Consider the following 15,388-nt stretch of genomic DNA (forward strand, 5'->3'; position numbering starts at 1 on the left):
AAAAAAAAAAAAAAAAAAAAAAAAAAAAAAAAAAAAAAACTAAGCTCATTAAAAAATTTTTAATCAAGACAAACATTTATAGTTTAGAATCCATAAATGATTTTTTAAAAATCCAACTAAAGATCACGATAATATTGTCATACCACATCCTGCCCATCAGAAAACAATGTGCCTGTTTCTAAATACTGTATACCCAGAAGCTAACCAGTCCTCGGTGCCCCCACCGATAGCGCCACCTAGTGCCTGATTACTGCAATAGCCTCCTAAAACATTAGCTTTCCAACCCTTATCCCTGTAGTCTCTTTTTTTTTTTTTTTTTTTTTTTTGAGACAGAGTCTGGCTCTGTCTCCCAGGCTGGAGTGCAGTGGCTGGATCTCAGCTCACTGCAAGCTCCGCCTCCCGGGTTTACGCCATTCTCCTGCCTCAGCCTCCCGCGTAGCTGGGACTACAGCTACTCACCTCACCTCACCCGGCTAGTTTTTTGTGTTTTTTTAGTAGAGACGGGGTTTCACCATGTTAGCCAGGATGGTCTCGATCTCCTGACCTCGTGATCCGCCCGCCTCGGCCTCCCAAAGTGCTGGGATTACAGGCTTGAGCCACCGCGCCCGGCTCCTGTAGTCTCTTTTGTACTTCGCAGCCAGTGACCTTTTAAAACTTAAGTTATAGCATACAAAAATAGAGAAAATATATAATGATATAATGAACCTGACTTACCCATCATTACTTCAACAGCCATCAAAGAGGCCAATTTTGTTTCATCTACCCGTCTACCTGCTCCCTCTCAACTGGACTGTTTTTGAAGTAAATCTCAGATGTCATATCACTTCATCTACAAATATTTTAGTATTCATATTTATTTTTAAAAACCTGAAAATATTGTCACATTAAAAATGAACAGTAATTCCTTGATCATAAAATGTACAGTGTTCGTTCATACTTTACCAAGTCTTTTATTCTGCATTTTAGACCAGCCTGGGCAATGTAGTAAGACACCATCTCAACAAAAAAACTTAAAAAATTAGCCAGCATGGTGGGATATGTCTGCAGTCCTAGCAACCTCCTACTCCAGAGGTTGAGGCCAGAAGATCACTGGAGCCCAGGAGTTTGAGGTTACAGTGAACTATGATCATACCACTGTACTCTAGCCTCAGTGACAGTCTCAACCCTGTCTCTTTTTTTAAAGAAAAATTATATATTTTTAGGCTGGGCATGGTGGCTCATGCCTGTAATCCTGACACTTTGGGAGGCCAGGGCAGGCAGATCACTTGAGGTCAGGAGTTCAAGACCAGCCTGGCCAACATGGCAAAACCTTGTCACTACAAAAAATACAAAAATTAGCTGGGCATGGTGGATCACACTGGTAATCCCAGCTACTCAGGAGGCTGAAGCAGGAGAATTGCTTGAACCCAGAAGGTGGAAGTTGCAGTGAGCCAAGATTGTGCCACTACACTCCAGCCTGGGCGACAGAACAAGTGAGACTGTCTCAAAACAAGAAAGAAAAATTTTATTTTTACTCTGTTATTCGAATCCAGATTTAAATAAGGGCCATGCATTGCGGTTGATTGAAATGTCTTCTAAGTCTCTTTCAAGCTATACGTTTCCCCTTGCATCACTTTCCTTATTTTTTTGTTGAAGAAACTAGGTTGTTTATCCTGAAATGTTTCCTTATGTGTGGATTCTGCAGACTGCATCCCAGTGAAGTCATTTAATATGTTTCTCTGTCGCCTGTATTCCTTGTAAATTGGTAGTTAGAACTAGAGACTTGATAAAATGTTTTGCTTTTATTTTCACAAGACTACTTCATACTTGGTGTTGTGTGCTACTGGTTGTCGTGTGTGTGTGTGTGTGTGTGTGTGTGTGTGTGTGTGTGTGATGTTGGCAGCCACTGGTGATCATTGACCAGACCCATTAATCTTTTATGGGTCACAAAATGGTGATATTTTATCATTTCATGTTTATTTACTCATTGGAATACTTCTATAAACAGAAATGTCCTCTCACTAAATATTTGATTACCCTGAGGTACAGTAAAGATAATGCTGTATTCTACAAAAGTGATCAGAGGGGTTTTGTTTGGTTGGTTTTGTTTTTAGTATCATTAGTAACTCATAAGCATATTTGTTTTGTTTTAATCCATTGCAGTTTTTCTTATTAAATTTCAAAATGTTCCATCTTTGCCTGTTGGGAGCCTCTTCAAAATGGCTCCTGAGTCTTTTTTCACAGTATCCAAGTAGTCTTTGTTACTGAACTAACACACAGGATCTGACTGTCAAATTCCACACAGGACTCAGTGACCCCTCCCAGCATCAAGCTTTGCTAGTAATTTCAAGGCAGGCAGGATGCTCAGATAAAGCAGTGAGATTTCTGAGACATCACGCATGCCAGGTCCTTCTTCCCCACATCAGTAATAATTCAGAATTATAGGTGGGGTCCCTAAGTGAGGTTCACAAGGTTCCTCATTCAGAAGCACATTTAAATTATGAAGTGTCAATTATGAAACATTCCATTTTCTACTCCAGAGAGTTAGTTGTAAAGCTTCTCAGGGACATTCTGTGATCATGCCTCATGGATTCTGGTTTATTTACTTAAAGAAATCCTTTGACCAGGGACTTCCCTCTTGGGCATTCCGTAGATAACATCTCTTCCCCCTAGCAATTATTTTTAGTCTGTTTACTTGAAGGTTCAATTGACAAAGAGATAAGACATAGTCACCAGTCTTTTCTGTCCTCTAAGGACATTCCCCAGTAAAGAAAATGAATGGATCACAGGCCAGATACTTTCATGTTTGCTTCCCAGATAGTTGAAGGACTTCCTGGTAAGACAGGTGGTCTAGGATCACTTGAACGTCTCCTGCCCTAGACCTGAAAGCAGCTATTTCTCCAATGACTCTTTATTCATTTTAGTGGTAAACAGTATTTAGAGATTGTAATCTGAGGGATGGAGGAAAGTAATTCTTGGTGAACACTCTATATCACGTATCTTTGCACACTTCTTTGACCGTCCCCTTAGATTTCCCTAGAAGTGAATTAATCAAAAGTATCCCCACTGTAACTATTGATTCATGGATCAGCAATGGGATATATAATTTACACCCTGTCTAGAGGGGATAACTAGTCTTAGGAATACTTATTTCCGCAGTATCTTCTCCAACACTAAGTGTTGTATATTTTAATCTTTCCAAATAGACCAAAATTATACTGGGGTTGGATGTTTTGTTTCAGCATTTTTTGAATGCTAAGTGAAGATATGTTTTCATATATTGATGTACTCTATTTTCTTGTGTGAATGCACCACTCATATCCTTTGTCTCTTTAGTACTTGGCAAATATTAACATTTTGTCTATCCTTCATGTTGGAAATATTTTCCAAGTCGTTTGTATTTTGCCTATGTTTATTATATCTTGTTTTATTTACTTTCTAGAAAATTTGATTTTTAATAGCATTTGAATTTACAAAAATGAAGATTGCTTTTTTCTTATAGCCAAAAGTACATAAAATCTATTGTAACCATTTTTAGGTGTGCAGTACGGTAGTGTTAACTATATATACATTGTTGTGCAACAGATATCTAGAAGTTTTTCATGTTGGAAACCTCAAACTCTGTATTCACTCAACAGCAGTTCTCCTCTCCCCTTCCCCCTAGCCCCTGGGAACCACCATTCTATGTTTTAAGATGTTTTGCTTACTTTTTAACTTTCAGTTACTCAGAGCTCTCAGACTTTTCCTTTATGGTTTAACTTTTGTGTTCATAAAACAAAGATTTACTGTTACAAATAATCTGAAAGTAAATACCCATTTTCCACCATTCAGGTAAAGAAACAGAACATTGCCAGTCATATCCTGCAGGCTTCCCATGCACCCCTTCTCAATTATAGCTCCATCTTCACCATAAAAAGTAGTCACTATCCTGACTTTTATGGTATTCATTCCCTTGCTTAGTTTATCACCTATTTGCCTCTCTAAACAAGTCAATTTGGTTTTACCTGGTTTTGAACTTTATATAACATACTACTCGTGTTCTATTGAGACATATTTGACTCAGTGTTATTTGTAATATTTTTCCATGTTATTGCATGTGACTGAAGTTTGTTTCATTGCTGTATGCTATTCCATTCCATGAACATATCACAATGTTTATTCTCAATGGACATATGGATTTTGGAGATTATGAACATTTTTGTATATGTTTCCTGGTATACACATACAAAAACCTCCTACTCCACTTTTCCTCATATGCCTAGAATTTCTGAAACATAAGATACAGATATACACACACACACATATATATATCTTCACCTGTTTTTCCAAAGTGAAGGTACCAACTTGAACTTCCAGTAGCAGTAATCGAGAGTCCGTTGCTCACAATCTCACTCTCATCTGCTGTTGTCATTTTATTTTACCATTTCAGTGGGTTTTAGTAGTATGTTATTGTAGTAGTATTTTTCACATCTTTGATCACAAATGAGGCCCAATACCTTTTCATTATTTGTTTACTGGCCATTTGAATTTATTCCTTTGTAAATCGCTGTTTAATTCATTTGCTCATTTTTTATTTGGTTGTTTACCTTTTTCTTACTGGTTTTTAAGAGTCCTTATAAACCCTGAACATGTGCTTTTTGATGGTTACACATGTTACAAAATCTTCTATGTTCTTGCTTATCTTCCCTTCTCTTTGTGTCTTTGATGAATGTTCAGTCTTAATATTCTAGGCTTTTTCAGTGTTGGTTTAAGATGATCTAAGTGACCTTTAAAAACTCTAATTTGTTTCCTTGCCTGCATGAACCAATATTTAAATATGCTTCTTGTAATCCTGAATTACTTGATTGCTGAGAGCTTGGCAGACCTTCTCTTCAAGGAGAATGTCAATGGCAATAGCAATCCCAATGATATACATTTGAAGAGCACTTTTACCATTTTCACAATTAGGTCCTCCATACAGCCTGGAATTTTTAAGTCATTATGATTCTATTTGGCTCTCCAACAAATAGATCCTGCAGTATATATTATCTTGTTTTCTATAATTCCCAACTGTGTGCCATCCTGTGCCACCTTATGGTGCTGTTATATATACATACGAGGTTCATATGGCATATGTCCCATCTTCCCAACTGGGCTGAAAGCTCCTTGACATCAGAGGATCCATAAATGCATCTTTATATCTCCCCTGGTGCTTTGTATCAAATAAGCATTGAGAAGGGTGATAATATTCAGGGTCTCTGAATATTTAACCCTTCAAAAGAAAAAAAAACTGGTTTTAAAAGACATGAGATGCTTGGATATTATTTTAAGGATTAAATTGGTTGTTGCAGTGCTAATATAGAATTGATGATTATCCAAACCACATTTCAATGAATAAGTATAATTACCCACCCCTTTCCAAACCTTGCTAATGAACATCCCACTTGACTTCCACATCCTTGTCTATTCTACAGAATGGCCCCTGGTAGAGGTATTGATGGAAGCCAAGGGGGAGCGCAGATAATTCAGAACATGGATAAACTACTTTGTCTTTCTTCTTGAATGTCACAAATTCAATATATATTTATGTTCATTTGCTTCTCAGGTAGAAATGAGTCCTCTGGAAAATGCAATTGAAGTGCTGGAAAATAAGAATCAGCAACTGAAGACTCTGATTAGTCAGTGTCAGACAAGACAGATGCAGAATATTAATCCCCTGACGATGTGCCTGAATGGAGTTATAGATGCTGCAGTTAATGGTGGTGTTTCCAGGTACCAAGAGGTAAGGATTAGGTATTGTTTCAGAGAAAGTTTTCAACTGTGAAACCCTTCTTAGGGTTTCATGAATCTTTTTTCAGACTGTGTGCCCGTATCAGCACGCAAACACAGGGCTGCAATTGACACAGAGTCCTTTGTTAAACAGAGCAAAACATACAGTCATTTGTAATTGCCCAGTAACTCCATTTTCCCAACATGTTATATTTTGATAATAAAAATGTGTGTGTGTATTCATTCTTGCAGGAGTAAAAGTAGAAAGGACATTAGGATTGTTTAATAAATATCCACCTAAAATAATTTCTCTAAGCAAAGAAGTTCATGGGCATAGAAAAGTCTGATCTGGGCTGGGCTCAGTGGCTCACACTTGTAATCTTTGGTTTGAGACCAGCTTGAGCAACATAGGAAGATCCTATCTCTATTAAAAAAAAAAAAAAAAAAGGCCGGGCACGATGGCTCAAGCCTGTAATCCCAGCACTTTGGGAGGCCGAGGCGGGCGGATCACGAGGTCAGGAGATTGAGACCATCCTTGCTAACACGGTGAAACCCTGTCTCTACTAAAAATACAAAAAAAAACTAGCTGGGCGAGGTGGCGGGCGCCTGTAGTCCCAGCTACTGGGGAGGCTGAGGCTGGAGAATGACGTAAACCCAGGAGGCGGAGCTTGCAGTGAGCTGAGATCCCGCCACTGCACTCCAGCCTGGGCGACAGAGCGAGACTCTGTCTCAAAAAAAAAGACCAATCTTGCTTAGATGATGCTTTAAGTGGACCTTCCATCTGCTCTCTTAAACAGAAAGATACAGTACCCTGGAAGGTAAGGCCACCATCTAGGTCACACTGGATCTTAAGGCAGTTTGTTTTAGGATACAAGCCATATAGCTTATTGATTTGGGTTTGTTCTTTATTTTACCAAGGGTACTTATTGTACAATCACTGATCTTCCTTTAACAATTCTTATGTTTCCATTCTGACCAACCACCTACGCTCGTAATCAGCCCATCTGTCCCAAAATGTGGTTTATAATGGTGTCATTTCCATAAAGATGCCAGGTCTTTAAAAACAACTTGTCTCTGACTTGTCTTGTAACTCCCCTGAAGTAGACTGATTCTCCTTTCCCTTTACTAGGCATTCTTTGTCAAAGAATATATCTTAAGTCACCCTGAAGATGGGGAGAAAATTGCACGATTGAGAGAGCTGATGCTTGAGCAGGTAAGGGAAGCAGAAGCCAGTCCCCTTCTATTTTGCCTGGATATGTGCTCGCTTACCTAGAGCCTCCTCTGCATGGTTTCCTGCATCAGTGGTCTAACTGAAGCTGGCAAGCAAGGGTTACAGATTCCTGTAATATATCCCAACTTCTAATTTCTACATTTTCTTCCCACTGTGATGCAAAAATTAATTTAACAATGAGTAGACCTTGGCAGCCAGTTACAGTATCTTTTATCCAAAATACTTGGGACGATAAGTGTTTCAGATTTTGGAATATTTGCATATACATAAGGGATATCTTGGGGGAGGGACCTGTGGGGAAAAGAAGGAAAGATCAGACTGTTACTGTGTCTACATAGAAAGAAGTAGACATAAGAGACTCCATTTTGTTCTGTATTTGAGATGCTGTTAATCTGTGACCCTACCCCAAACTTGTCCTTGCAAGAGACATGTGCTATGGTGACTCAAGGTTTTAAGGATTTGGGGCTGTGCTGGGTGTGCTTTGTTAAACAAGTGCCTGAAGGCAGCTTGCTGGTTCTAGCGCAATGCTGCTCTTTATGCACTAAAAGGTTTATGGAGATGTTTACATATGCATATCAAGGCACAGCACTTTTCCTTAAACTTATTCAGGTCACAGAGAACTTTATTCATATGTCTTACTGCTGACTTTCTCCCTATAATGATCTTATTATCCTGCCTTTTAAGATCCTATTATACTTCCTTTTCTTTAAGATGGTAAAGATAATTATGAATAAATACTAAGGGAACTCAGAGACGGGTGCCGGGCATGGGTCCTCTGTATGCTGAGCGCGGGTCCCCTGGGCCCACTTTTCTTTCTCTATACTTTGTCTCTGTGTCTCATTTCTTTTCTCAAGTCTCTCGTTCCACCTAATGAGAAACGCCCACAGGTGTGGAGGAGCAGGCCACCCCTTCAGGGACCCAAGTCAAATAACAAAATTTATTATTTCATATACATCTGATACACATAGCCTGAAGGTCATTTTATATAATATTTTAATAATTTTGTGCATGAAGTTTCGACTACAACCCATTACATGAGGTTGGGTGTGGAATTTTCCACTTGTGGCATCATGTTGGCACTCAGAAGGCTTCAAATTTTGGAGCATTTCTGATTTTCAGTTTTGGATTAGGGATGCGCAACCTGTGAAACAAACAGCTTCATGTGGTGTCTTAAAACATTCTTTGAACATTCTCCTCCTAGAGACTTGCTATAGGCTTGATGCCAACTCCAAATATGAGTGCATGAATGAATGAGATTGTTACGTAAGCATTATAATAAGGAAGTGGGCAATCAATAGACCTTGCTTTAAAGCAGTGTCATATTTTGCAAAGTAAACCTATAGATTACATGATATGGACAAAACTGGATACAACTCATCATTTTCTACCCCAGAGAAGTGTGGTTTATTTATTTAGAACCGTCAAGTACAAATAACTGGAATGAATAATCTGTTGCCTACTGTGTCCCTATTGATAGCTCTCAGCCTGAAAATGGTTTGAAAACCTCTGAGGTAGGAGACATGGTTGGAAGCCTGTGTTAAACAGGAAATAAAGACATCTGATTCCTGTGAAAAGTGGAATATGTGTGATGAAATGTGACAAAGGCATCTCTTTCTACTCAATAATGCCAAATTAATAAGTAAAGCATGCTCTTTGGATTAGAAAATGATGAGGTTGGGTCTGGTTTTCATCCATTTTTTATGCTCTGTAGGCTTAGTCCACAAAACCTAATACTGCCTGGAAAGAGGCAGCCATAGAAGACAGAGAAGAATTACTTGAAGCTGATCTGTAAGGAAATAAAGAATAAGTCAAGTTCCCAATGTGACTCTGGGTGTTTGTAGATACTAGAAGTGAGCAGTTTAGGTCATCCAATACTTAGAATTATGCAATGACTTTAACCTTCATTGATTTTAAAGATCTGTGTTTTACCTCTTATGAATGGTTCACTTCACCCCAGGACTGTATCTGCTGGATTCAGCCTGACCGAATTATTTCCCCAGAATTAAATGGTAGCTCAGGGTCAAGAAGACTCCCAAGAAAATAAAACCAGGGAACCTTTATTTCTTCTATGTCCTGCTTGATTATGTTCCTGAAACGTCGTGGAAAGAACCATGGCCTAGGAAATGTGAGATTTCTATTATAAGACAAGCAGTGCACACATGACTGTCAATGTGACCTTGGCCAAGTCTCATCATCTCCCTGGGGAGGTGGACTGGAGAGGGCACCATCCTTCTCTGGACCTCTGCAAAGTAGTTCAGATAAACTCTGTAGAGGACAGGGACGTGCACCACCCCAATGCTTCTTCCAGGACAGCCTTACTCTGCCTCAGCTGCAGGAAATGTGGCTATCGACAGACATCTCCAGCTGTCAGGCCCTTCAGGGATTGCCTTGGCTGCAGAGAGCCATTTGGCCCAAGGTTGCTACCTTCTCAGTGGTGCACTTCCCAGACTGAGGAAGCAATAGAAAGCCTGGCCATTTGGGCCCAACACAGGACAACTCCAACAGACCATTAAAGGTCCAGAGGTTGAGGTAGGAGGATCATCTGACACCAGGAATTCAAGACTAGCCTGCGCAACATAGCAAGACCCCACCTCTACAAAACCTAAAACTAGCTGGGTGTGGTGGTGCATGTCTGTAGGCCCAGCTACTTGGGAGGCTGAGGTGGGAGGATCACCTTAGCCTAGGAGTTCGAGGTTGCAGTGAGCTATGATCACACCACTGCATTCCTTCCTGGGAAGCAGAGTGAGACTCTGTCTCTAAAAGATTAAAATACGAATAAATTTTAAAACGTTCCAGAGGTCCCTTGGGTTTGGCAGCAGCTGACAGGACTGCTGTGCAGCCCAACTTCTTTTCTTGTCAAGTCCGGCTTCTGTCCCTCCCCTGACAGGCATCAATCAATCCCAAGGTACACCCTTATAAATATTATGATCTCCATGCTGGAGTCTGCTTCCCAGCAGACTTGCAACTTGCAACAATCTGTGAAAAAAAGGGAGGTCATCATCTAATGCTAGTGTTTAAAATGGAGAAGACTGGGGCCCCTATGTTTAGATTCACCTCCTACATCCCTTCCATGTCCTCATTGGCACAGATTTGGCCTCTTCCTTTATGCCTCAGACACACTTCACTCCAACTGTGCCTTTCAAAGGCATCCTTGATATTTGTTATGCAAATGTGCTGGCAGTGGGCAGCATCCAGAGCCCCGTCCCTTAGGGAAGGTGCTGAATGCCCCAGCCCGCCAGGGTCAGTCCTGTTTGACCTGAGCTTTCAACCTAAAATCTTCACAAGCTGCAAAGATTAAAACAGCAACAATAACAACAAAACCTTGTGGTGATGTAGGATTCGTTTTCCTCCCAATCTGTGGAATTTGTCCTTTTGACCATGTTAGAATGGGGTCATTTTTTAAATACAAAAGATAGCTGCTGCTCAAATCAAAAGAATCACACACTATTGATGGTTGAACAAAGAAAGGTTGAATGTTTACCTTCATCTCTTCGGATCCTCACAGCAGGAAAGTTTTTTAAGTAGGACCTGCTCTCTTGTTGAATTATAAGTGAATATGAGTAATTTTTTTTTTTGTTTTTTTGTTTTTTTGTTTGTTTTTGAGACAGAGTCTAGCTCTGTCACCTAGGCTGGAGTGCAGTGGCATGATCTTGGTTCACTACAACCTCCACCTCCCAGATTCAAGCAGTTCTCCTGCCTCAGCCACCCGAGTAGTTGGGACTACAGGCATGTGCCACCACACCTGGCTAATTTTTGTGTTTTTAGTAGAGACAGGGTTTCACTGTGTCGGCCAGGCTGGTCTTGAACTCCTGACCTTGTGATCAGCCCGTCTTGGCCTCCCAAAGTGCTGGGATTACAGGGGTGAGCCACGCACCTGGCCAGGAATAATCTTTTTAAACAAAAACAAGCATAGAAACTGTCATAGAATTCCTTTTCGTTTTTCCCATCCTCCCAGGCAGATTCTGAAAGTCTGTGGGAGGGAGGGATGAGCACAGAGGAACCTGATGGGACAGAGAAGGGAATTGTCGGGAGAGGGTGCCATGCAAAGAAGAGATCCTTAGGGGAGAATAGCTGGCCCTCTTAACAGGGAGCAGTGCCCGCCCCTATTCCTTCTCCACCCTGGGAAGAGAAGGAAGTGTCCAAAAGACACATAACTGTTACGAAGCATTGTAATTATAGATCTAAAATACGTGGGAAAGAAGCCTGGGGGAGTAGGAAAATTAAGTCCGAAATCAAAACCAAGTTCTAATCCCCATTTGTCTTTTATCCATGAAGGATTTTTCAGATCCTCAGTTTTTCTTCACCTGTAAAGTGACAACTGTTCCTACCTTGTCAGAGGCAGAGGATTAGCAGTAATGTAAGCAAACTGCACAGTAAAGTGTTCGGCCCATAGCAGGCACTTAGTGAGAGGTAGTCATTGATGTGAGGTTTTTTCCTTATATTGTTAATTAAGGCACAGATTCTGGAATTTGGTTTGGCCGTGCATGAGAAGTTTGTACCTCAAGATATGAGACCCCTTCACAAAAAGCTGGTCGACCAATTCTTTGTGATGAAGTCGAGCTTAGGGATACAGGTATGTACACTTAGGTGTCCATGGCGGGGCAGCCTGACCACTGCCGTTTGCTTGTTAAAGGGATGATGATATATCCAATAGTGACATCTTTTGGTTTTTCTACCAAACTGCACTGTTTTACCAGGGAGCCCTCAAATACAATTGCCTTGTCTGCTATTTGCGAGGCTTTCCTTTTGGGAAAACACAAATGTAAGCGAGGAAAAGCCAAATAATTCTGGAACTTGCTTTAATAGCTCCCTATGTAAAGATTTGATGACAATTAGGATGTGTGTCTAGTATGCTAACCTATCTCATAAGTAATTTTGCCCATATCATTACTGTAATGAGATATTTCCTTTACTATATCTTTAGGAGTTCTCTGCTTGTATGCAAGCCAGTCCTGTCCATTTTCCTAATGGAAGCCCTCGTGTGTGTAGAAACTCAGCACCTGCCTCTGTGAGCCCAGATGGTACCAGGGTAATTCCTAGACGCAGGTAAGTCATATTCCAAATTATCTTACAATTTGGCCTCACCCACAAGATGATCTGGAATGGTTCTCTCATTCTTTATGGCACAATTTGTCAAATACGCTATTTCTTAATGAAATAACTAACCCACGAGGCAGCTGCAGACATCTGCCACTGGTGAAACAGCAACAGCATGAGAAATAAATAAACTCAAACATTTGATTATATTGAGGCAAACAGGAGAAAACAAAATGGGATATATTCTCCCCCCGCTTTGGTTTCATAGCATTCTAGCACATGATAATGACAATTTGGAGACTGAGTTAATGTCCTTTTTTTTCCTCCAAAACAGCCCATTAAGTTACCCAGCTGTCAACCGATATTCTTCCTCCTCACTGTCCTCACAAGCTTCTGCTGAAGTAAGCAATATTACAGGGCAATCAGAAAGCTCTGATGAAGTCTTTAACATGCAGGTACTTAATTAGCTTTTTGTCTGGTTGTGTTTATTCCTTTTCTGTCTCAGTCATGAGTGTTTCTGTTCATTCTGCTGTGCTGATGAACAGACCAACAAGCAAGAACTTGGCTTAAGGACAAACCTTTAAACACTCTTCTTGCTTTATGGGTCTCTAGAGTCTACAAAGACGTTTCTCTTAAAACTGCCCCATCGCTCTAAGATGACATCAGCAAGCGATGGAAAAGCCCAGGTACTCTGCACAGGGTTCCGCTCTGAGACCTGCCCCAAGTTCCTTCTGCAGTCCAGGACTCTCAGAGTGTGTCGCCACTTACTAGCTGCCTCTTAGCTTGCCTTTTTATTTGTTTATTTTACGGGTCTGACTCTGTCCCCCAGGCTGGAGTGCAGTGGTGCGATCTTGGCTCACTGCAACCACCGCCTCCTGGGCTCAGGCAGTTCTCGTGCCTCAGCCTCATGAGTAGCTGGGATTACAAGCGTGCACAACCACGCCCGGCTAATTTTTGTATTTTTAGTAGAGACGGGATTTCACCATGTTGGCCAGGTTGGTCTCGAACTCCTGACCTCGAGTGATCCACCCACCTTGGCTTCCCAAAGTGCTGGGATTACAGGCGTGAGCTACTGTGCCCAGCCCCTCTTAGCATTCCAAAATGGCTTTTTGTTCTTTAAGACGACATGATTTGGCTAGGTGCAGTGACTCATGCCTATAATCCCAACACTTTGGGAGGCCGAGGTGGGCAAACTTGAGATCACTTGAGATCCGAAATTCAAGACCATCCTGGCCAACATGGTGAAATCCCGTCTCTACTAAAAATACAAAAATTAGCCGGGCATGGTGGCACACGCCTGTAATCCCAGCTACTCGGGAGGCTGAGGCAGGAGAATCGCTTGAACCCAGGAGGAGGAGGTTGCAGTGAGCCGAGAGCACATCACTGCACTCCAGCCTGGGCAACAAAGCAAGACTGTCTCAAAGAAAAGAAAAAAAAATACATGATTTGAGGGTCTGTTTTAAAATTCTCTTTACTTAGGTACATGTCAGAAAGTTTCCAAAGTTTTTTTTTTTTTTTAACACAAGAAAATGCAGTTTTAGGGATTTTAGAGCCAGTGTAACTCCTGCAACCAAACATGTTATTTAAACACTACTAATATGGCATTTATGATAGTTCAGTAAGACTAAGCTGAAATTTTCCTCGCCACTGTCTTTGAAAAACAGGCATAACACATATTTCCAAATTCATGCTTTGAACTTTTTTTTTGAGACAGAGTCTTGCTTTGTTGCCCAGGCTGGAGTGCAGTGGCGTGATATTGGCTCGCTGCAAGCTCCGCCTTCCAGATTCACGCCATTCTGCTGCCTCAGCCTCCCAAGTAGCTGGGACTACAGGTGCCCGCCACCATGCCCGGCTAATTTTGTTTTGTATTTTAGTAGAGACAGGGTTTCACTGTGTTGGCCAGGATGGTCTCGATCTCCTGACCTCGTAATCTGCCCGCCTCAGCCTCCCAAAGTGCTGGGATTACAGGCGTGAGCCACCATGCCCGGTTAAACTTACTTTTACAGATAACGAGAAGGCACATTTTATGCCTTTTAGAAATACTCACCTATTTTTGGGCCCTAGGCTGGAAGTCTGTCTACTTATACCTCAACCAAGGAATGCGCTACTAACTGGTACAAAGTCACAGTATGTAGCTGAATCTAACACGAAGGCATTCTTTTGGCAGGAGTCAAAATCTCAGACTTTTTATTAATTCATGCAGACTTCTTTGTCTATCTAAGTTATTAAGATTTTTCTATATTGTTAAATGGGCTTTTTTTTCGCTGATTTGAAAAAGAAGTTGATGATTTTGTTTCAAATATGTCAGTGTTGTGGGCAGCCTTTAATCAGGGTGTGATAATAGCTCCCTGTGTGTTTCCAGCCAAGTCCATCTACCTCAAGCTTGAGTTCTACTCACTCGGCTTCACCTAATGTGACAAGTTCTGCTCCATCGAGTGCCAGAGGTCAGTGCCAGAGTGTGGGGAAGACCAAGGGTGCCCAGAGAACATTCTAGTCCTGGGAACTATGGCCAGCTGCCACGTGTTCAGGCTCTCTTCTCCAAACAGGTGCAGCACCACTACCATGCTGATGATCCTCTCTCCTTCTCTTCCCAGCTTCTCCTTTGTTGTCTGACAAACACAAACATTCCCGAGAAAACTCTTGCCTGTCCCCAAGAGACAGACCATGCAGTGCCATCTATCCAACACCCGTGGAGCCTTCGCAGGTATCCTTGTAGGGTAGAGGAACTAGAAAACAAGGAGGATTCTGGAATTGCTTACATATCTCTGCAGAAACACATGGTAGCTGCCAAAAGCAAGCAGCTGGGCAGTGTCAGACCAATCCAACTGGTGAAGAGTGCACCTCTGTCTGCTGCCCATGGTTAGAAATTTCTGCCTGGACCGTGTTTCTTTTTTTTCTTTCCTTTTTTTGAGATAGGATCTCACTGTGTCACCCAGGCTGGAGTACAGCGGCACAATCCTGGCTCACTGCAACCTCTGCCTCCCAGGTTCAAGCAATTCTCCTGTCTCAACCTCCCAAGTAGCTGGGATTACAGGCATGCACCACCACGCCTGGCTAATTTTTGTACTTTTAGTAGAAACGGTGTTTTGCCATATTGGCCAGGCTGGTCTTGAACTCCTGACCTCAGGTGATCCACCCGCCTCCGCCTCCCAAACTGCTGTGATTACAGGCATGAGCCACCATGCCCGGGCCTGAGCCATATTTCTGATAGGGACACATGGTAGTTGCTTGGCAGTGAAGCTAAAAGGGAAATGGGAAATTTACCCTCCTCGATCTATTTCATTGCTGCTTCTTAAACATTACGCAAAGTAGTTGGGTGAATAAAGTGCCTGTGTGTGTTTGCATGCCCTGTGGATGTAACAGAAGTCTGGGGGAACGTCTTAGACTAGGAAA

At 41.6% G+C, this 15,388-nt stretch overlaps 1 protein-coding gene across 1 annotated transcript in view; it reads left to right on the forward strand.

Annotated features, from left to right (window-relative positions):
* Nucleotides 1-15,388, forward strand: part of DOCK4 (dedicator of cytokinesis 4) — a 494,753-nt gene that overhangs the window by 464,915 nt on the left and 14,450 nt on the right. The window contains 7 exon segments of the mRNA XM_017878678.1: nucleotides 5,564-5,740; nucleotides 6,857-6,940; nucleotides 11,412-11,531; nucleotides 11,883-12,004; nucleotides 12,330-12,450; nucleotides 14,358-14,439; nucleotides 14,590-14,699. Of these exon segments, the coding sequence (XP_017734167.1) occupies nucleotides 5,564-5,740; nucleotides 6,857-6,940; nucleotides 11,412-11,531; nucleotides 11,883-12,004; nucleotides 12,330-12,450; nucleotides 14,358-14,439; nucleotides 14,590-14,699 (816 nt within the window).

The sequence above is a fragment of the Rhinopithecus bieti genome, unplaced genomic scaffold, assembly GCF_001698545.2.
Source record: "Rhinopithecus bieti isolate Rb0 unplaced genomic scaffold, ASM169854v2 scaffold_10712, whole genome shotgun sequence".
Classification (NCBI taxonomy): Eukaryota; Metazoa; Chordata; class Mammalia; order Primates; family Cercopithecidae; genus Rhinopithecus; species Rhinopithecus bieti.